The 22,361-nt window shown below is 43.3% G+C and overlaps 1 protein-coding gene across 1 annotated transcript in view; it reads right to left on the reverse strand.

Moving 5' to 3' along the window:
- The window catches only part of ATR (ATR serine/threonine kinase), a 79,262-nt gene extending 66,020 nt beyond the window's left edge, over positions 1–13,242 (reverse strand). Inside the window, exons 1-6 of the mRNA XM_034781938.1 lie at positions 13,120–13,242; positions 12,128–12,219; positions 9,440–9,583; positions 3,237–4,126; positions 1,843–2,033; positions 693–881 (exon numbers count right to left, since the gene is read on the reverse strand). Coding sequence (XP_034637829.1) covers positions 693–881; positions 1,843–2,033; positions 3,237–4,126; positions 9,440–9,583; positions 12,128–12,219; positions 13,120–13,178 — 1,565 coding nt within the window. The 5' untranslated portion in view covers positions 13,179–13,242. The remainder of the gene's footprint in view (positions 1–692; positions 882–1,842; positions 2,034–3,236; positions 4,127–9,439; positions 9,584–12,127; positions 12,220–13,119) is intronic.
- Between the last annotated feature and the right edge of the window lie 9,119 nt (positions 13,243–22,361).

Below are 22,361 nucleotides of genomic sequence, written 5' to 3' on the forward strand. Positions count from 1 at the left end.
TCTCCCCCCTCCCTCCCCTGCCTCCTGCCCGCAGCAATCAGCTGGCTTGCGGTATTCAGGAGGCAGGGGAGGGAGGGAGAGTCTGTGCGCCGAGTCCTCGCTCCTCCTTCCACCCCCCTGAATTCTGCAAGCCAGCTGACTGCCGCGGGCAGGAGGCAGGAGAGGGAGAAGCGAGGATGTGGCGTGCGGAGTAAAGGGGGAGGGAGGGAAAAATAGGCAGGTTAATGGTGGGGGCTTGGGAGAAGGGGTGACATGGGTGGGCCGAGGGTTGAGCCCCCCGCCCCTGATGCTTGCAGAGTAGGGGAAGCTGACGCTGCTGCTGAGCAACATGCATCTCCTAGCCTACAGCACCTTCAGCCTCCTTGCCTGCCTCACTGTCTCCAGTGCCAGTGGGCTGTGCCTGTGTGGGATAAGGCGGGGGCACCTCCCAACTATTGTACTGTACTGTATGGCAAAATAATTTCCCTGGAACCTAACCCCCCCCCCCCATTTACATTCATTCTTATGGGGAAATTGGATTCACTTAACATCGTTTCACTTGAAGTTGCATTTTTCAGGAACATAACTACAACGTTAAGTGAGGAGTTACTGTATGTATACAGGTAATCTTATAGATGTTACACAAGTTTACAAAGGTGTAGTTACACATTTACAAGACACCAGTAGATAAATGGTCAACTTGGTACTTTTACCTGTTAGAATTTTGAGAGCAATGAACAGTACACAGGGCAGCTAGTCGTAGTACTACTGCAATCCCTTCTACAATGTGAAGAATGTCTGATGTCAGAGCATCTTGCTCCAGGAGAAATACTAAGGAGGCAGCTTTCTTGTTTATTGCATTCCACAGCATGCTCTTCATTTTCATGTTCACGGGACTAAGCCTGTAATTAACCACATTATTTTAGTTTTTAAAAGTATTCATTCAGCAACATACAATTCTTTATAAATGATGCTAGAACTAACCAGTTTTGGAGGTAGGAATGTAGCTGTAGAAAAATGACTACTTAATTCTTATATTTTGAGTGAACCAAAAAAAACAACAAACAACTTCAGAAGCATAAATTAATATTAATTCATGAGGAATAAAGCTTTGGTCAATTATTCTTGAAAAAGTCAGCCACACATGAAGAGCTGTAGAAGACAATCATCTTTTCTAAAAGTGTTATCATGGGTCAAAGATGTAACTAACTGAGAAAATGGAACAATGGAGTGCTTTAATGTTGCCCCTTGGGTGAGATAGGCTTTTGATGGTCTCTTTTGTCCATTAATTGCAACATCAGGATCTAAAACGCGGTCATTCAATTCTACAAATAACGAGTAAGTTTAAATAGGAATAAAACTGTATTCGTTTTTAAAATTACGAATATCTACACAAATATTTTTAAAGTGAAAATGAAATACATGTGGATTATATATTATGATGGAGTATTTCGGATTCTGGAACAAATTTGACTGGGTTATATGTTGTGTTTTGTGTGGCTTACACAAACTCACATAAAAACTATGAAACAGACAATTTTAAAATATTACATACTCCCTATTTTGCTATTTTAATGTATAGCTATACAAAAAATCAAAGGTTGTTTGATGTTGATGTATTAAGCAACAAATGGTATCCTTTTTTATTTTAAATTAAATTTGGCAAATAATGATTTAATCCATAAAATGATCTCTGGATATTTATACTTTGAAAAATAAAATTGAAAAAAGTAGATCCAATGCAGGTGTTGCATTGTAAGATGCCAAGAAGAATTACATTAAATGCAACTATTTCACCATCCAGTTAACTGGCAAGATCTAACCAAACTGCTATAGAAGATAGTTATTGAATAAATATCATACGCTGCTGGAACCGGTGATTTCTTTGGATGCTTTATTGATAGACTTAGTCGTTGCTTTTTTTCTGGAATTTCATCACTACTGCTGCTCCATCCATCTGTATCAGAGGTATCCAGCTGGTTCTGACACTGAAGCTCCTGAATGATTTCCAGCCCTTCTGTTTTTAATGCTGCATAAAGTGGACTCACCAGATACTACAACAGACAAATGTGCACACACACAAAAGTAGTATTAAGTATGCTGTTTCTTGTTTTGTCAAGAGAGATGGGGAGGTGGCAATATTTTGTACAAACGTTTCACAAGTTTATGTCAGCTCCAGAAAGCGGAAAAAACTCCTGTACAAGAATCTGATTCCACAAACACTTATACACATGGAAAATTAACTTACAAGAGTAATCCCACTGAACTCTATAAAACTACATAGAAGTACTTATGTTAATAAGTGTTTTCATGCCTCTCAGTTGTGTGTCAAAAGCTTTCATATACCAATGCAGCTTTCTGTGCTCTTTTCTGAGAGTGGACTGCTATTGCTAGTTCTCTTTCATTCACATTATATAACCATTAGTCAGGATTATCCATTCAGTCTGTTTTATTCCCTTATTTTATCTATACAATAAATATCAGGGAAACATGTTACTTCTATGCCATTTATTTTTGTACTCTACTTAGGTTTAGAAACCAACTTTGCACAGAGACCTTGAAAATCCAGCATGGGTTTCCTGCTTGCTAGACTACAGTGCTGGAGGTAGTCTTTATCTAGTCAGGTAATTTTACCAGGGTTGTATGAAATTGTTATCTGCTCCTGTATACTGTTACCCTGTACTGTCATAAACTACATAGATATCTGTAGCCTCTCCTAAATTTCAGAGAATTTTTTAATAAGTTCAATAAGATTCCCCCAACCACCATACAAACACATCAGTAGCATCTTGGCTGGAAGAAACATTATCTAATTTCTCAATCTTTTACATATAACTAAAGATGACCAACTAAAGATGACTGCATTCATTAAAAACAACCTATTTATTAATAGAACTCAAAAAATGTGCTAGACACTTTAAAGTATAAATAGAGATACACTGTACATTCTTCAGGACAGGGATAATCTTGAGCCTCAATTCTACATTATGATGTGTGTGGGCAAGACCCTGTATCTGCCTGGAGCTCCACTGGCTTCATGTGGCTCCATGCAGGCATAAAGGTCCACACACACATCACATAGCAGAATCAGGGCCTGAATTTAGATATTATATAATTACAGAAACAGAAAGAAGGACATGATTTACCCATAACCCAATAATCTATCTTAAGGCATTTCTGAAACACTTAGTTACTAGGTATTCTTCCTTACATAGATGGATTACAAAAATAACAAATATTTTTTCAGATTAACCTACCTCTTGTTGTTCTTGACTTCCAACTACATCAACAAAAATTCCACAGATGGTACAGATATGGGCCTTTCTTACTTCTAAAGCAGATTCATATCCAGCTGGAACAAACTTCAGAAAATACTGAAGTATGTGACACAAAGCAGCTTTCAACTTTTCAGACTTAAGCTGTCTAAGCACATCAGCTTCAAACAGTGCTCGAAGCTTCTCTAACAGCATATTTAGGTAGACAGGTTCAATATTTACATAAGAATCTGTTTCAAAAGGAAATAATGTCCTCACCAAGCATAACAGTGGTTCTCCAAAGAGTTCTAATTTTCCAACATCCATTTCAAGTACTGACTGTAAGATTCCAAAAAAGACTGTGAAGAAAATGCCAGCAGGCTGTTCTGGTGGCCCTCCTAATTGGATCAATTTTATTAAAAGGTTCAAGGCTAAAGCTTTAATTTTTGGTCTACCATACTCCAGCAGCGAGCAACCTATCCCCCACAGAATAAGGTCCTCTCTTGCAAAAAATACATCAGAAACAATGTCAATCAGAATGGTCATTAATGTAATTTCCAAACCTTCCACATCATGCATGCCCATCAATTGTAACGTGGCTGAGGTTAAATAACCTAGATTTTCATTTGTGTTGCTTAAAAATCTGTTTACCACCACTGGCCAGGCTAACAAGTTCCTCTGAAGCTGCCTCTGTATATTTCTTTCATGCAAGAAAATTAGATCTTGGAAAAGTTGCAGTAAATCCTTTGTCAGCACCTCAAAAACAGTGCAGCTTTTCGCTTTAAAAAGCAACAGGAGAGAGCAGATGACGTCACAGATATTCTTGTGTAACACATGGCAGTTTGGAGCTGCAGCAATTCGCAGAAGCCTTGTTATAATCCAATTACTAAATTCTAAATAGAAAAAGAAAAACACACACAAAAGAAATATTGTGATTCATATGCTACAGGATTTACTCTTTAGAGAAAACTATATAAATAATGTTTCACTAACAACTATACTTAACACTCACACCCCACCAAAGATGAGATGAGTATAACTAGCCACAATTAATTGTACTAGGGTGTCCAAAATATCCATCTCATGCCACAGCCCACGGCTGACAGCCTATTCCAGCACAGTTTCCTTCCTTCACTATGGCTACTCTAAGACCTGGTCTACACTATGAGTTTAGGTCGAATTTAGCAGCGTTACATTGATTTAACCCTGCACCCGTCCACATGATGAAGTTTTTTCGACTTAAAGGGCTCTTAAAATCGATTTCTGTACTCCTCCCCCGACGAGGGGATTAGCACTGAAATCGACTTTGCCGGGTCAAATTGGGGTAGTGTGGTCGCAATTCGACGGTATTGGCCTCCGGGAGCTATCCCAGACTGCTCTATTGTGACCGCTCTGGACAGCGCTCTCAACTCAGATGCACTGGCCAGGTAGACAGGAAAAGGCCCGCGAACTTTTGAATCTCATTTCCTGTTTGGGCAGTGTGGCAATCTGCAGGTGAGTGCAGATCTCATCAGCAAAGGTGACCATGATGGAGTCCCAGAATCGCAAAAGAACCCCAGCATGGACCGAACAGGAGGTACGGGATCTGATCGCTGTTTGGGGAGACAAATCCATGCTATCAGAACTCCGTTCCAAAAGACGAAATGCCCAAACATTAGAAAAAATCTCCAAGGGCATGAAGGACAGAGGCTGTAACAGGGACCTGCAGCAGTGCCGCGTGAAACTTAAGGAGCTGAGGCAAGCGTACCAAAAAACCAGAGAGACAAACGGCCGCTCCAAGTCAGAGCCCCAGACATGTCACTTCTATGATGAGCTGCATGCCATTCTAGGAGGTGCCCCTAAAACTACCCCACCCCTGTGCTTTGACTCCGTCAATGGAGTAGCACGCAACAGGGATGTGGGTTTTGGGGACGAGGAAGATGATGAGGAGGTTGAAGATAGCTCACAGCAAGCAAGCGGAGAAATCGTTTTCCCCGACAGCCAGGAACTGTTTCTCACCCTGGACCTGGAGTCAGTACCCCCTGAACCCACCTAAGGCTGCCTCCCGGACCCGCCAGGCGGAGAAGGGACCTCTGGTGAGCATACCTTTGTAAATATTATACCTGGTTTAAAAACAAGCGTGTTTAATGATTAATTTGCCCTGGCATTCGCGGCCAGGTCAGCTACTGGAAAAGTCTGTTAACATGTCTGGGGATGGAGCGGAAATCCTCCAGGGACATCTCCATAAAGCTCTCCTAAATGTACTCCTAAAGCCTTTGCAAAAGGTTTCTGGAGAGGGAAGCCATATTCCGTACTCCATGGTAGGACACTTTACCACGCCAGGCCAGTGGCACATAGTCTGGAATCATTGCATAACACAGCGTATGGTCCCGGTATTTGCTGGCATTCAAACAACATCTGTTCTTTATCTCTCTGTGTTATCCTCAAGAGAGTGATATAATTCATGTCACCTGGTTGAAATAGGGTGATTTTATTAAGGGGACATTCAGAGGTGCCCGTTCCTGCTGGGCTGTTTGCCTGTGGCTGAACAGAAATGTTCCCACACTGTTAGTGGTGGGAGGGGTGAAGCGATCATCCCAGAGAATTGGGTGTGTGGGGGGGGTTAGTTGGGTTTGTGCTGCACGTTAACCCGAAAACCGCAGCCCCTCCTTTTAAATTGCCAACCCATTTTAAATAAAGAGTCTACCCATTGTTCTCTAAAATGTGTCTTTTTAACTACCACTCTTCCTTTTTTTCCCTCCACCAGCTGCAAATGTTTCAACGCTCACACTATCTTCTCCTTCCCAGAGGCTAGCGAAGATTAGAAGGCGAAAAAAACACACTCGCGATGAAATGTTCTCTGAGCTCATGCAGTCCTCCCACACTGCAAGAGCCCAGCAGAATGCGTGGAAGCAGACAATGTCAGAGTCCAGGAAAGCACAATATGAACGCGAGGACAAGTGGCGGGCTGAAGATGATAGATGGCATCAGCTTGGTGACAGAAGGCAAGAGGCAATGCTGAGGCTACTGGAGGAACAAAGGGATATGCTCCAGCATATGGTTGAGGTTCAGGAAAGGCAACATGAGCACAGACCACCGCTACAGCCCCTGTGTAACCAACCACCCTCCTCCCCAAGTTCCATAGCCTCCTCACCCAGATGCCCAAGAATGTGGTGCGGGAGCCTCCAGGCACCCAACCACTCCACCCCAGAGGTCTGCCCAAGCAACAGAAAGCTGGCATTCAATAAGTTTTAAAGTGCAGTGTGGGCTTGTCCTTCCCTCCTCCCCCACCCCTCCCGGGCTACCTTGGCAGTTATCCCCCTATTTGTGTGATGAATTCATAAAGAATGCATGAATGTGAAGCAACAATGACTTTATTGCCTCTGCAAGCGGTGATTAAAGGGGTGAGGGGAGGGTGGTTAGCTTACAGGGAAGTAGAGTGAACCAAGGGGGGGGGGGTAGCTCATCAAGGAGAAACAAACAGAACTTTCACACTGTAGCCTGGCCAGTCATGAAACTGGTTTTCAAAGCTTCTCTGATGTGCACCGCGCACTCCTGCACTCTGCTAACCACTCTGGTGTCTGGCTGCACGTAATCAGCGGCCAGGCAATTTGCCTCAACCTCCCACCCCGCCATAAATGTCTCCCCTTTACTCTCACAGATATTGTGGAGCGCACAGCAAGCAGTAATCCACAATGGGTATATTGGTTTCACTGAGGTCTATCCGAGTCAGTAAACTGCGCCAGAGTGCTTTTAAATGTCCAAATGCACATTCTACCACCATTCTGCACTTGCTCAGCCTATAGTTGAACAACTCCTGACTACTGTCCAGGCTGCCTGTGTATGGCTTCATGAGCCATGGTATTAAGGGGTAGGCTGGGTCCCCAAAGATAACTACAGGCATTTCAACATCCCCAACAGTTATTTTCTGGTCTGGGAAGAAAGTCCCTTGCTGCAGCTTTTGAAACAGACCAGAGTTCCTGAAGATGCAAGCATCATGTACCTTTCCCGGCCATCCCACGTTGATGTTGGTGAAACGTCCCTTGTGATCCACCAGTGCTTGCAGCACTATTGAAAAGTACCCCTTTCAGTTTACGTACTCGCTGCCTTGGTGCTCCGGTGCCAAGATAGGGATATGGGTTCCATCTATGGCCCCACCACAGTTAGGGAATCCCATTTCAGCAAAGCCATCCACTATGACCTGCACATTTCCCAGAGTCACTACCCTTGATATCAGCAGCTCTTTGATTGCATTGGCTACTTGGATCACAGCAGCCCCCACAGTAGATTTGCCCACTCCAAATTGATTCCCGACTGACCAGTAGCTGTCTGGCGTTGCAAGCTTCCACAGGGCTATCGCCACTCACTTGTGAACTGTGAGGGCTGCTCTGATCTTGGTATTCTTGCGCTTCAGGGCAGGGGATAGCAAATCACAAAGTTCCATGAAAGTGCCCTTACACATGCGAAAGTTTCGCAGCCACTGGGAATCATCCCAGACATGCAACACTATGCGGTCCCACCAGTCTATGCTTGTTTCCCAGGTCCAGAATCGGCGTTCCATGGCATGAACCTGCCCCATTAGCACCATGATGTCCGCATTGCTGGGGCCCATACTTTGAGAGAAGTCTGTGGCCATGTCCTCATCACTCTTGTCACCACGCTACCGTCGCCTCCTCGCCTGGTTTTGCTTTTGCAGATTCTGCATATACTGCAGGATAATGCGCGTAGTGTTTACAGTGCTCATAATTACGGCAGTGATCTGAGCGGGCTCCATGCTTGCCGTGCTATGGCGTCTGCACTGAAAAAAGGCACTAAACGATTGTCTGCCGCTGCTCTGACGGAGGGAGGGGCAACTTGGCTTACAGGGAATTAAAATCAACAAAGGGGGTGGGTTTGCATCAAGGAGAAACACACACAACTGTCCCCTCAGGGACTGAACTCAAAACCCTGGGTTTAGCATGCCAATGGTCAAACCACTGAGCTATCCCTCCCACCACTATTCAGGGGAGGGAGGGAGGAGCAAATGAATACAAAACAAATCTGGTCTCTTTCTTGTTTTGATCCATTCCATCTCTCTTATACATCTTAGGCTGGCAGCAGACTGTGCAGTACAACTGCTAGTCGTCGTCATCTCCTGGGTGCTCGCCAGAAGACGGTGCAGTATGACTGCAGGCAGGACTGAATCTCCATGAGACGAAACTTAAAAAGAGAATGACTTGGAGTCACTCCCATTTATGTCCAGGTGCCCCTGACAGACCTCACCGAGGTCTGCCAGGAGCACCCATGTCTGCCCAGGTGCCCCTCACCGAGGTCGGCTAAAAGAGCACCCAGAAGACGACGATGATGGCTACCAGTCGTAATGCACCGTCTGCTGCCAAAAGGCAATGAGCTGCTGCTGTGTAGCAATGCAGTGCCATGTCTGCCAGCACCCAGGAGACATACGGTGATGGTGAGCTGTGGATGCACTCCGACGAGTTAATGGTCTTAATGGTCTTGAGTGGGTACACACACAATCGACTGTATAAAATCAATTTCTAAAAAAATCAACTTCTATAAATTTGACCTAATTTCGTAGTGTAAACATACCCTCTTAGGCAAGTAGCTAACCTCATCACCCTCACTGCCCGCCAGTTTTCAGCAACTAGCCCACTCTTCAGCACAGAGCTGTTCTTGATTTCATGTAAGAAAATTTCCATCTCTTAGCCTCTGTTGCAACCGCACCCTGCCTCCATATTGCTTCTTCCAGGAATGGGGCGTTCGCTGAAAAGGATTCAGGAAGAGGAAGTGAATCCCAACTGGAGGAACTGATTTTGGGTCAGGACGCCTGTCTCAATATACGCTCCCAACCGCTGCAGATCCTTCTTCTGTCTCTTTGGCACGCCACCTCTTAGCATGCTTTCCAAAACCCAAAAAATTACTACATCTTCAGAATACCTCCCAGATGGGAGCTGGCCAGTGTCTTTATGGACAAGCAACAGTGATGAACAAGAGGGTCAGACTCTGTCCTTGGATATGTATTATGCAATCCACATGTACAGAAATCTAATGCATCATACATTTAAAACAGGCTATCAAATATTCATTTAATTCACAACATGCAAAACAAGCACGTGAAAGAGAGCAAAAATGGGGACGCGGATATTTGTTTAATCTGCTGGGTAAAATATTGAAATGTAATAGGTTATTTTCAGTGCTTAAATTAAGCAAAAATGTTTAAGAAAACTCACCTATGCAACTGCACTCAGTTTCCTGGTGATTTTCACTCACATTTACAAACATAAGAGGTGAAGATTTCATGATGTGTTGAATAAAATCAAGGAGCATCACAGAACTTGGCTGAGAATCAGTTTTCTTGACAAGTTCCAAAGCAACTGAAAAGAAAATAAATAGTCCCATTGCTACTGCACCTTAGTAACTTCAAACTTCAAGGAAAGAAACATTTCCATATGGGAACTACTGTAGCGCAACACAATATGGATTTTGTATGGCTACAAATCAGGAGAATATTTCATTATTACGTGCTCACAATATACATATTCTCAACTGTAGATACTGTATGTCACATCAATATATATGAAGAATTCAATTGTACAAAAGATATTTGTCTTAATTACTCATATGGGTACTATCAACGTGTATTAAAATGCAATTCTTTTAATACCACTTATATATACACAACCAGTAGAAAATGGCAAACAGTAAGACTTGCTGTTTTTCCCAACCCAAACTTGATGAAAGTTAGAAAAACCCAAGCAGAAAACACAGTAAAAATTATTCTAAGGCTGGAAGAAATGTAAGACCCCTCTCACCACCACCACAGCCTGTTGAATCCAATACATTCAATGAAACAATTAAGAAATCCTGGATTATCCCATAGTTAGCTTGCACAACCAACCAAAAACCTCTAACTCGTCACTACACCATCTCAGACTTTTCTAAATCCTCATGGTTTATAGAAAAAGACCGGGGAGAAGTTATTTATACAAAATTCTCAGGATCAGATAGCAATTAAATTACCAGAGGATTTATGTGATAATGTCCACGTATTCAGAAGCAACATTCAAAGCAGATTTTTTTTATTAGTAGAAAAACAGTGAGATAGAATAGAAGATCTCAATCACCTCATGTGTCTCAAGAAATAACAAACACATCATAGTGTATGTCACATATGTGCGAGTTACTTCATTAAGCAAAGAGCCATATCTAATCTATTGGATGAGAACATGTCCCTGAAATATCTATTTGTATATCTGCAGCAAAGTTGTTATATAAATACAAGACAAAGGGGATGCATGTGTTCCAGAAACAGCAGAGCTTTGTTAATTCCCACTGACAACTAGGAGCTCCACTATGAAATATCAAGTATTAATATTTATTATAACAGCATTCTAAAATTAAAAAATTAACTACAAATATTGACATAAGAACTAATCCTGCAAATCCTTTTTATGTGAATAGGGTCCTACCAATTTCCCGACCGTGAAAGACATGTCATGGACCGTGAAATCATCCCTTCCCCCATGAAATCTGCTCTCCTTGCTGATGGAAGCCCAGGACTCCTAGCTGATAGTCCAGACACGCTGAGGAGGGACAGGAGTTGCCCTTCCCCTGCATGGCTGTTCTTGGTGGGGAGATCACACCCACCTCCAAAGGCAATGCAGAAATGAGGGTGGTACACCCTCACTCCTGCATTGCAGGAGCCCAAGAGCTGGTCTCCAGGCTTCTGTGCCCCCCACCCCTGCATGGCTCCTGCTGCAGCTCTGAGCACCAAGCTCAGAGATTCCTCCCCCAGTGGCTCCTGCTGGGCTGGGGGCTTCTGCACCTGGTGGCTGCAGCCGGGGCAGCCCGGGCTCTGGGGTTCTGCACCCCCACCTCGCAACTCCTGCCACAGCTCTGGGCACCGAGCTACTTCCCCCGGCAGCTCGGACTCTGGGCTTCCGCCCCTCTCCACTGCGCCAGCCGGGGCTCGGGGCTTCCACCTCCCCCCAGCCAAGGCTGCCAGGCTCTGGTCTTCTGCCCCGACACTCCAGCCAGAACTCGGGGCAGCTTGGGTTTGGGGCTTCTGCCCCCTAGCCACAGCTCAGAGCAGTCCAGGCTCGAGGCTTCAGCTCTGCAGCTGGGGCTCGGGGCTCCTTCCCTCCGGGCTCCTGCTGGGGCTCAGGGTGACCCATTTGGGGCTTCCACCCTAGGGCTTCTTTGGGGGCACCCATTTTTCTAGGGGGGGCTCCCAAATTGGTCAGGGGCCCCTACCTTAATCTGTCACTGGCTTGGACTTGCAGCTAGGAGCCCCCAGCAGGGGTACTCCTAGCAGCATGGGGGATATCCTACCCACTTCCACTTCCGGAAACCTCCTGTAACTGCAGGAAGCTCAGAGATTGCTGCCTAGGCAGCACAGAAGTGAGGGTGGCAATCTTAGGAACCCCCCACTCACAACAACTTTGCAAACCCTCCCTCCCCACGATCTCATTTTGGGTCAGAACCCCCACAGTCACAACAACATGAAATTTCAGATGTAAACATCTGAAATTTTTAAACTGACCAATTTTAAAACCCTCTGGCCATGAAATTGACCAGAATGGACCATGAATTTGGTAGGGCCCTACTTATCTGCAAGTAAGGATACATTTTACAATGCAGAAGCCTTCATATTTAATGCATCATAATAGCTGTTTGTTTATTCTGACAATTATAGTTTAGGTTTAAATATACTAATTTATATTATACTAGTAAGTACTTTGTTATATATTTTATAAAAATAATTAAATCAAGACAACATGAGACCTAGTTTTGTTACTAAATGTGTGTTGAAGTGAGAGGAAGAAAGTACCAAGTTTTTGATGAGAATGTACAAAATGCAGATTAGCAGGGTTCCACTGAAAGAAAGGGATATGCCACTAAAAACCTGCTTTACTTACCAACGTCTACATCTGTAAGTATTCTGTCAATGAACTGGCAGAGAATTTGTCTTGGCTTCTGCACAACAGTATTATATTCCTCTGGACTGGCACTGAAATTAAAAATAAAGCTAGTTATAAAATGTGTATTTCCACCTGAATACTTTTTCATCTTAAAGTAAAAAAATACCAGTTATTTAAAATGTCTGAGCAATTCAATATTATACACTGAATTTCAGATTTAGCATTGGTTCCTTCTAAAAGTCTTTAAAATCAGAAAAGGTTGTACTGTGTATGAGAGAAGCAGGTACTGCACTGAGATGCAGCAAATCTGGTTTCTATTCCTGGCTTTTCCATAGTCTTGTCATGTGTCTTAGAACAACTTAACCTCACTGCATCTTAATTTTCCTCTCTGTATAATGGTACTAATAATACTTTCCTACATCATAGCACTGTTGTGAAGATAAATCATTAGCATGTCCGAGGTGCTAAGATATTGCAGTGAGTGAGCATCGTAGATAAACTATAAACAAACAAGTGATCCATAAAGCTTTGCAGAGTTAAATAGCACAAAGACAAAGTTAATAATAAAACAGCAGCAGAGAGATAGTCAGAGATTCAGACACTGAAAAGGGCTTCATAGATTTTAGAATAGATGGAGAGTAGATGAGGTCAGAGAGGACTGTGCCAGGAGTTCAACCATCATGATGAGGGATTTTTTGTAATATTTTTTTTCAAATAATATTTAAAGTGTTATTTCTAGTTGTTTTTAATAGCGCTGCGTGTAAATTATCATCACAGCTTGGGGACCCAGCTGCCACTGCACATAAGGAAGTCATGTTACGGCTCTGCTATAATGCTCGTCTGGGGACCAGCACTGGCAACCCAGCGTTTGCTGAGTGGGTTTCCACGGGACATGTCGGAGCTCCAGCAGGCGCAGCCGGACCGGAGACTCCTGGCTCCTGAAGGGAGCGAGGAAAGGCGGTGTCTGTGCGGGGTCGCTGCAGACCTACCTGCCCAGCTCCCTGAGGGCTGGGATCATAGAGGCCAGCTCCAGCCCCTGCTCGGCCATTGCGGCAGCAGCCTCATTGGCTGGGAAACGCCGCCACTCGCGCTGCAATCTGAAGCGGGAAAGAGAGAGCTCTCGACGGTGCCCGGCTGGGCTCAAAACGCCTCAGTCAGTTCCTCGCAGGCTGTAGAGTAAACGCGTTCTCCTTGCTTCCTGGTAGAGGCTGGTCTATTGCTCTGACGCGCCCCGCGCGCGCGCAGCTTTGCCTCAGCTAAGAGCAATACATGAGAGATCAGTGATGAATATGTATATTACAGCACAGACTTTGAGGGCTGGAGAGGAAACACTTTTTAACAAATATATAATTAATCTACCGCTGATAATTCACTGCAGATCAGCAATGCGATGACTGCAGGAGTTGTACATTCGGGTTTTAAAAGTGAAAATGCAGAAATAACACATTCTCTAGGCAGTTTGTTCACCCCAATTGCGCAAATGCGCATACTGGCAAGTATGCAGGGACCTTAATGTCTTTTATTGCTACGGGGATGCCAGCGCCCCAGTTTCTCTGTCTCAAATACACTGAATGCAATGGCAATCTTTTTCATTCACTCCAATATTGTACAGACAACATTTGAAGCCATTCGATCCAGATAATAGATTTACAAGTACTATGTATTTATTCACCTGATTTAAAACTCAAGCCGTTTTTTCAATCCCAGGTTTTAATTACCCTCGAGAGATTTGTCACTGCCAACAACAACCTATCAACTTTTCAGGGATCACGTGTGTAAAACAAAAGGAGGGAGGGAAACCGGTCACAAGGAAAATAGGAATGCAGGAAGTTCCTCGTGAGATGGAAGTCATATTTTGTAATCATCAATAACATTTTTCTGCTTCGTGAGCTATTTTTCCCCATTGGTGTTTAGTAATGAAAGAGGTCTGAGGTAAATTTGGCTCTAAAATTAGGTCTCGTGGATAATTATGCAGAGAAAGTTCCTTCAAGTCACCAGCAGACTCACAGCACAGCGCAAGTCTGAGGAGCTCTCCCGGGAGATAAAGGGGAGGAAAAGTTCTCACTCAGACTCAAGGCTGGCTTTAGGCGTGCGGGCAACAGGGTACTAGCCTAGATACCAGATTGAAGGGGTCGCTGAACCATGGGTTCCTCAGTGCGAGCTGACCAGTATGGGACGCCCTGGCCCACGATTATTTTTGTTGGATCATCTCGCTATTCTTCACTATACCGGAGCAAGGATACGCAAAACCGGGGCTCTTATTGGGGAGGCAGCCAGCCCGCTCCTCCTCCCTGCCCAGAAGGGGGGCGTGGACTCTGCCCTGCATCATCCCATGTTAATACTTCTTTTTCAAGAGGGTTTTAAAGCAGTGAATTCTGTTGCTCTATGATGCCCCTGCGCTAAGAAACATGCCACCCTCCTGGTTACCTCACAATTTCCCAGCCAGGGCAGGGCCCCTGGTTTCCCCCTCCATCTTTCTCCTCGAGGGCAGGGATTCTTGGTACCCCCATCATTTTAATTCCTTCAGCCACAGACTATCTAATGAAGACACTGGACACGGACACCTTGGTAGTGCCACTCAGTCCTGCCCAGCCCTCTGGAGGGAGCTCGCCACTCGGAGCCGAGCCCCACTCCAGGGACGCAGTAGGATTGGCCTCGGCAGCTGCCTGTCCAGCGGATGTTCGGTGGCTCCCGGTAGCTACTAGCTGGTGTCTTCTAGTTCGCAGCAAGTATTGTAGCCGCGGCTGGCACAGACGCCGGAGCCGGAGCAGGAGGAGGAACTGATACAAGACCAGCAGCAGGTAAAGGGGTCTGGGGAAACCCTTGTGTTAAATATGCCCTGCGTTCACCTTTTGGAGGGGGGAGGAGGTTCCTTGGCTTTGCTGACAAGATGCATTTAATGTGGTTCCCGGAATATCTCCGGCACAACTTTACGCTTTTTACAATGCATTCTAGCCAGCCAGCTGCTGCTCTCATTGGGAGGGTTATATTCAATATATTTTAAAACATTCAGGTTATTTTTACATTTTAATAATTTTAAACAAACAGACTTTAACACATAAAGTATGAAAAACAGAATAAAATCCCCCAAAAGGCGCTTGCAGCAAGTTGATCATGAGGAACTAGACCTATCAGATCTCACCTTGACAAGATGCTTCCTCACACCAGACACCAAATTAAAGGTATATTTTAATAGAGTGAATAGGATATGATGGAGAATACGGAGCTCTTTTGAATTATATATTGCATATCAATCTGCAGGATATGGAGACAAAGAAGGAGTTTTCTCAGTGTGTGAGTCTATATGTAGATATTAATAGCCAGGAGACTAGGCAAGGGGGAATTGTAGTTTTGATTTTGCTTTCCTAATTGGGACGTGGTGTCTTTATTGTATTTGTTTTCTATCATATGAACCTCTTGCTTGCATTGTTTATGGTGATGCATGTAAGCACACGCTGAAATAAAATCCTCTTTTGTGGTTTCTGTTTCTGGTGCCAGTTTCCCAGCTCTGAAGCTTGAATGTTGCATGTAAAACAGACAAGGAAATGAAATGGATGTGCCTGTGTCCCAATTTCTGTAAATAAATGCTCTTCAGGAAGTTGTTGGGAGTTCACTTTTCATTCATAACTGGTCTCACTTTCCCCCCCATGATATGTAATATATACAGCTAAATTTAAATATCTGTCTGCTTGATCTATCCTTTCAAAATCAAAGCCCTATTTGATATGATAGGAAGGAACTGGGATATTTCAGAAGACTTTCAAACACACAATTGTGTTTAATCTTTATTTTTTAAATTATTTATTGCAGTATTTGCTGCTAGTTTAACATACATACCAACCCCTTTGAGTGTCATTCCCAGTGTGCAGTCAGCAGCCCTAAGCTTTGCCTGGTGCCTGCCATGTGGCATCGAATTATGGAATGAAAAGACCAGAGATCAGATTAAACCAGAGATCCAATTTGCAATTTTCTGGTAGGCATATAAATTTCTGCAGAATTTAAGCTTTAATTTAAAAAACAATTGTCCAGCCCTTATGGTTGTGAAGATAACCTTCCAAATATGAACTGATGCAGCACTGTTTTCCTGAGTCTGCAGCTAAGCAGAAATAATAGAAAAAACATGAACTGCACTATTTGTGTTAACTTTGTATACAGTGGCAATTCAAATGTCAACATTATTAACTGTTTAATTGCTGGTAATTTTAGGAAAAAATCTAGCTATTTTGGGACTGTAGGACCAATGTGGGTAGAGTATTAGCATTTTTTTAATTCCAATCGCAAGCACAGAGAGGGAATATAACACAATTTTATTAGGCCATAGGGTACATAAGAGCCCCACTACAACACAGAAGTGCTTAAATAAGTATTTTTCCGTACAAGCCTCCTAGCCAGCAGTGAAATCACAATAATGCATTTATGACATATATTTCTATAACATTTCACTGTGTTATAAATTCAGGATTATATATAATTTCATTTTAAGACAGGGCCAGTTACTAGCATATGCCAATTATGCCAGTATGTGATACTCCTGCTTTTTCTGTGAGTGCCTCTTCTATGAAATGGCCTTACCCAACAGTCCACCACAACCAAGTCCCCTGACAAAATATGAACAATTAATTGTGGGAGCCTAAGTTTCTCCCATTTGTCAAAGTCCCCCTGCTATTTCCTTCCAAATGATGTAATCTTATTGCCAAATGTCCCTGTATCTGCCCTGCCCTATTGCTAAAACTCTCTAATATTCCCCTAATGGCAAGAAACCGTGACCTGCCCCATACTCAAATCCCAATGTGCTATGTGGGCTATTGAAATCTTCTAGAGGCTCCATATGTCTTATATTTTACAGAGCCCCACAAAACCCAGAACCATCCCTGTTTCAGTATCCATTAGCAAAGACCAGACAGACAATAAGTTGCTCAGTAACTTTTTTTTTTTTTGACGAGGATCACTTCTTCTATCTCCCTTTGCTGACTTTCTCATTTTCTTTTGAAGTCCCTGCAAGCTCCTAATTAGCATTTGATTTAGTATGTTAATAGACTTCTACTATAAGAAACATAATCATTAGATAAGGAAATATGTGTCTCCCACCTACTGTCTGGAGAAATTTGTCTCAAGACATGACTGATTTCCCTTTAACTACATGGCCTTAAGAACATAATTTACAATGTGTATATACATATCTTCTTACACACTATCTGCTCATACATCTCACAATTATCATGACCAGTGTGACACAGACTTTCATTAGAGGCCTTACATGACATTCCTTGGCAGACTAGTATGTAGACACCAGGCAGAGGGCATCCGTGTAACACTTATGTACCTCTGAGCCCTCTCCCAGTTGGTACAAAGAGGTCCCTGGGTCACAACCATGTCACCGACTCACCTGAGCCAGGGGGCATCTTGAGAAATAAGTTTGCCTAGTTTTCAGGAGGCCAGTTAATGTCTAACTCAGGATGAGCCACCTAAGCTTTACTGTCCACAAAATAAATCATAAGTCTCTCATTGACCTAAACAAAAAGTACAGTCAGAATTAGTCTCTGACCAGGCCTGACTTCACACAGAATTCACCTTTAATAGAAGCAACCAGCCTTTTTTATCTGGCCTGATAGGCCCTTGTTGGCCTCTGCCTGCTCTTAGTCCTTCTAGATGCAGGAGGACTGAGTAGTTCTTGTTCCTCCAGCAGCTGACTCAAGGCAAACCCTGAAGGGCCAGATTCACTGCCCATCTCTTCTTAAAGAGCCACTTCAGAGGGCAGGGTACACTAAGGCAGTCAGGTCTTTGGCAAGAGGCACAGAATGCCTGGTACACTCCATCATAAAGCAACGCACAGTGCAGCTGCTGTGCTAGCATTTGCTGCACTAGGAAATGTTGACCCAGTGGAGGATGGCATGATGATCAGACCTGCTCAGAGAAGGGCAGTCACGTTGGTGGAATGAATACCTGGGCCTTATAGATACCAATTTTATGTGAGAGCAAGGTTCTGATTATAATTTATCAGTTGTATAGGGCTACAAGTACACCTGATAGCCTATGTGTTTACCTGAAGGTTTATTTCCATATATGGTCATGAAGGTTGCACTAACCTATCTGACAGAATGGATGATTGCCTTGTAGATTGGACTGTTTCCCGTACATCATAAAACTAGAATGGAATGGCACAAGTGAAAATGAAAGTAAAATCCAGTCCTTAAAATGAATCCGATAATTGTAATATTAGTTTGATTACTGAAAATAGAATAAGAGATAAATAAAAATTGATTAGAAGAAAAGATTTAAAAATAAAACATTAGATAATGACTGAAAACTAACTGGCCACTAAAAAGCAAATGGGTAGAAATTCAACTATATGACAAAAGCTGTTACAATAGATAGAGCAAGTAAAGAAAATATAACACATCACAAACAAATACAAATGTTTCTTGTGTCTCTTTTGTTTTAGATCTATATGTTATCTATATAAGCCCTGATCTTGAAAACATTATGCTTAAGCTTAATTTAACTTACATGAGAAGTCCCGCTGATTTAAATGGGTTTACTCATGGTGTAAATTTAAGCATATGTGTAACTGTCTGCATAATTAGTAAGTTATTTGGGGTTGGGATTGGTTTTGCATATTTGTTACCTTTTTGGGTGCTAAAAAAATCTGCCAAGCCTATTTATATTTTTATTTTTCATATATATAATTTTGATGGACAATATCTGTGCTTCACAGTTGCTAGAGATTATGGAGGTAGGTCTGGAAAATTATTAAATAATAGTAGATATTAAGATTTTAAAAGTTAGAGCTTCATAAACTGTCAAAATTGGATGTCAAAATATGCAAAGTAAATGTCCTTAAATCAACAAATCATACCTGTTTTTACAATTAATCTAATTAAAAGGGTGGACTTTATGTTTCCATAACTTCGGCATTCCACCAGCATAAAGTCAAAAATACATGGGCTTTGTGTGGATGCCAGGGGTGGGAGTGCAGGAGGAGGTGAGCGGTGCAGGCTCTGGGAGGGAGTGCAGGAGGGGGTGAGGGGTGCAGGCTCTGGGAGGGAGTTTGGGGGCAGGAGAGGGTATGTGAGAAGGGGATAGGGTTGCAGGCTCTGGGACGGAGTTTGGGTGTGGGCTCCGGGCTGGGGCGGGGGCGGTGTGTGCAGGAGGGGGTGAAGGGTGCAGGCTCTTGGATGGAGTTTGGGGATGGGAGGGGGTGCGGAGGGAGGGGGTGCAGGCTCTGGGAGGGAGGTTGGGGGTAGGAGGGGTGCGGAGGGAGAGGGGGCAGGGGTGGGGGCGGTGGGATGTGGCTGGGGATGAGGGGTTTGGGGTGTTGGCTCAGTGCTAGGGCAGAGGGTTGAGGTGCAGGGGGTGAGGGCTCTGGCTGGGGATGCGGGCTTCTGGGTGGGGAAGGGCATGGGATGAGTTTGGGATGCAGGCAGGTTGCCCCGGAGCTGGGGCCAGAAAGGAGATCTCCCCTCATCCCTCTCCCTGCTGGCAGCAGTAAGCTCTGGGGTAGAGGCCCCCCTCTCCCTCCTGGCAGCACACTCACCCCACCCCACTGTCACTGCACGTGCTCCTAGGGCCCCTCTCAGGTCCAGGAAGCCTCACTGGGGATGAGGGATGGGGCTGCTCCTTGCCCAGTGTTGGGCAGGAGCGGTGACTGTGGGCTGCGGGGCCCCCTGTGCTGGTGGAGGATCCCACTGGAAAAAGGAAGGGACTCCGAAGCGGAAGGGCCGGGGCAGGACAGTCTGCCCTGGCATTAGTAGATGGGGGGCACTAAGACCCTGCAGCAGCAGTTGATGCCAGGAGCCAGAAGAGTGGAGTCAGGGTGGAGCTCCAGGGGAGAGGCAGGGATGCTCTGGGGCCTGGGGAGGTGCATGGGGGCATCAAGTGGGGGCTGGGGGACACTCGGGGGAGGTGTGGGGGGGGTAGCAGGTGGAGCCAGAGGAGAGACCCGGCCCCAAACATTGGTGGAGCTGGGCCCCCAGGCCCTGATTATTGCTGGAGCTCGGGCACCATGGCCCCATATAACTCGCTGCCCCGATAATCAAAGTAGCTAAGGAGCCCATATCCTGACTAACTATTAGGAAGCAATGCATTCTACATGCAATACTAAAAAAAGAAATCTGGTCAAGTCAACACCATGACTTTTGGGTATAGAGGATTTGGGGAGGTTTGTAAACTATGTCCTACAGAATGTCATAACAAAACACCAATCCATTTCAGCCTCGAAGTTCAAGCACTTGACTAATGCTCATCACTTATTATGGTATGGAAAAGGACATTTAAAAAAACTAATGTTAGTCAGATGGAATTATATAAATAAGGAGTTCTGGTTATTAATGTAAAAGACAACAACACCTTTGAAGTCTATATGATGACTACAAGTCTTCGTAGTCTTTCATGTCAAATTTTATTGGGAGACCATTTTGACTTTATTGGAGCTATTTATGTTTTAAAAAAGGGGGGGAGGAAGGGCAGCAGAATCAAACATTTAGTAAAGGGGACTCCTCTTCTGCTCTCCCATATGTGTGTGATATAATTACTAGTTACATGATTTAAGCTTTGGTTCATTGACTCATGAGATTATACAGACCTTTTCATTGTTTTCCGATTAATCAGAATGGGCGTAGACACCCATGTACCAGCAATCGCCTTATACTATGTTTGTTTTTCATATTACTAAATATAAAATAATGGATGAGTTCCTGGTTTTTTTTAGACTCTAAATTATTCTAGTTAGGTGTTTCTAAAAGGAATGGAGATGATGCATTGTAACAGCTCATCAGTGAGATTACAGTAGATTCATTTACAGCATCACTAAGCCTCAGGGATAAATTATTTATAAAGGAAAAGAAATGTGTATGTGTTGGTGGGGAGGTGATTATCATCTTTCTTCTGGTGTTCTCTTGTGCATGTTCCCTTATCAGTGACAGGTATTAGCCAAAGCAATCTGCTCAGGTATCAAAGTTAGAGTATTAATTCATTTAAAATTAGCTAACTTTTTTCTCCTATTATAGTCATTGGTAGATTTCAGTCTGCATTTATGAGCCACCCTCTGGTAACACCTCTTCAATGAGATAAAAGCTGATTTACCAGGCCTTATATGATCAGGAAGATTTTATTTACTTGAATGCTAATTTAAAGGATTTGTCACAGTATGAGCTGTAGGATTGAGTTGTTTTTGATAAGTAGATTTCAAAGAGTTAGTAGGGACTTTGATCTGTATTATGTGTCACCAGGCAGCTGCATAGTATTAAATTATTTTCATAAGAATCACACCCTATGTGTAACTGTTTGTAGCAGTAAAGGTAATTGTGGATTGCTCCAATGTTAGCCAAAAGCACAAGTCTTCCTTTTCTAAACAGATTGAACAGAAAAAATCCTCAGTACATTCAAGGTTAATAAATGCTCTAAATAAAACCATGCTTATTCAGTACAATGGTACACATTGCTAGCCAAATTCTGCCTTAGTTTCTTCTTTGCAATCCAAATCTGGCCCAGTGCAATTAAACTACTACTCTAAATTGTACTTAAAATGTATGATTTTTCTTTGTGAAGAAAAATGATTTCTGGATTTTCTTGGCAGATTCCTTCCCCATAATTATCATTTGAGTGACTGATTTTGCTCCCTCTCTTCCCCCCCCCCCAGTGTACAGCTGGTGAAAGCCTCATTACACTGTGAAATATCCCATCCCCCGCTCCCACTGAGATGGTTTACAGATGTTATCCTGCATGTTTTAATTTTCTTAACAGGTTCACATTTTTAGACTTGCTATCTTTCTGAGCCCTTCTAGCTCCTCTTTGAATCCTGAGCTTTCCCCTGGTACATAGTCCATCTTTGTGTCTATTTATTTAAAAGAGATTTTTGTTTATGCCATAATGGCCAATTAGTACTCTAAACAAAAACATTTTTCATTTTTCCTTTTCATTTTCATTTTTCCTACCCAGGCCCTGAATGATGTTATCTTCAACTCTAGGGTACAATTTTTAAAAAATGAACTTTTTTTGTTAATCCAAATTTTTTGTGTTCCTCTTTTAAATTTTTCTGTATTAGGCTTCTGAATTTCTATTTACTCAAGGACATATCTGTGTCAATCTTTCAATTTCTTACAGTATTTTTACTTGCTTTGTCTGCTATTTCACTGAGATCCCAGCTAATACTACACATATCCCCAGCTGCACTAACTCTGTTATTAGAAATATAATTTCATTGATTAAATCACTATTCCATACTGAGACACCC

This window comes from Trachemys scripta, chromosome 9, assembly GCF_013100865.1.
Source record: "Trachemys scripta elegans isolate TJP31775 chromosome 9, CAS_Tse_1.0, whole genome shotgun sequence".
Classification (NCBI taxonomy): domain Eukaryota; kingdom Metazoa; phylum Chordata; order Testudines; family Emydidae; genus Trachemys; species Trachemys scripta.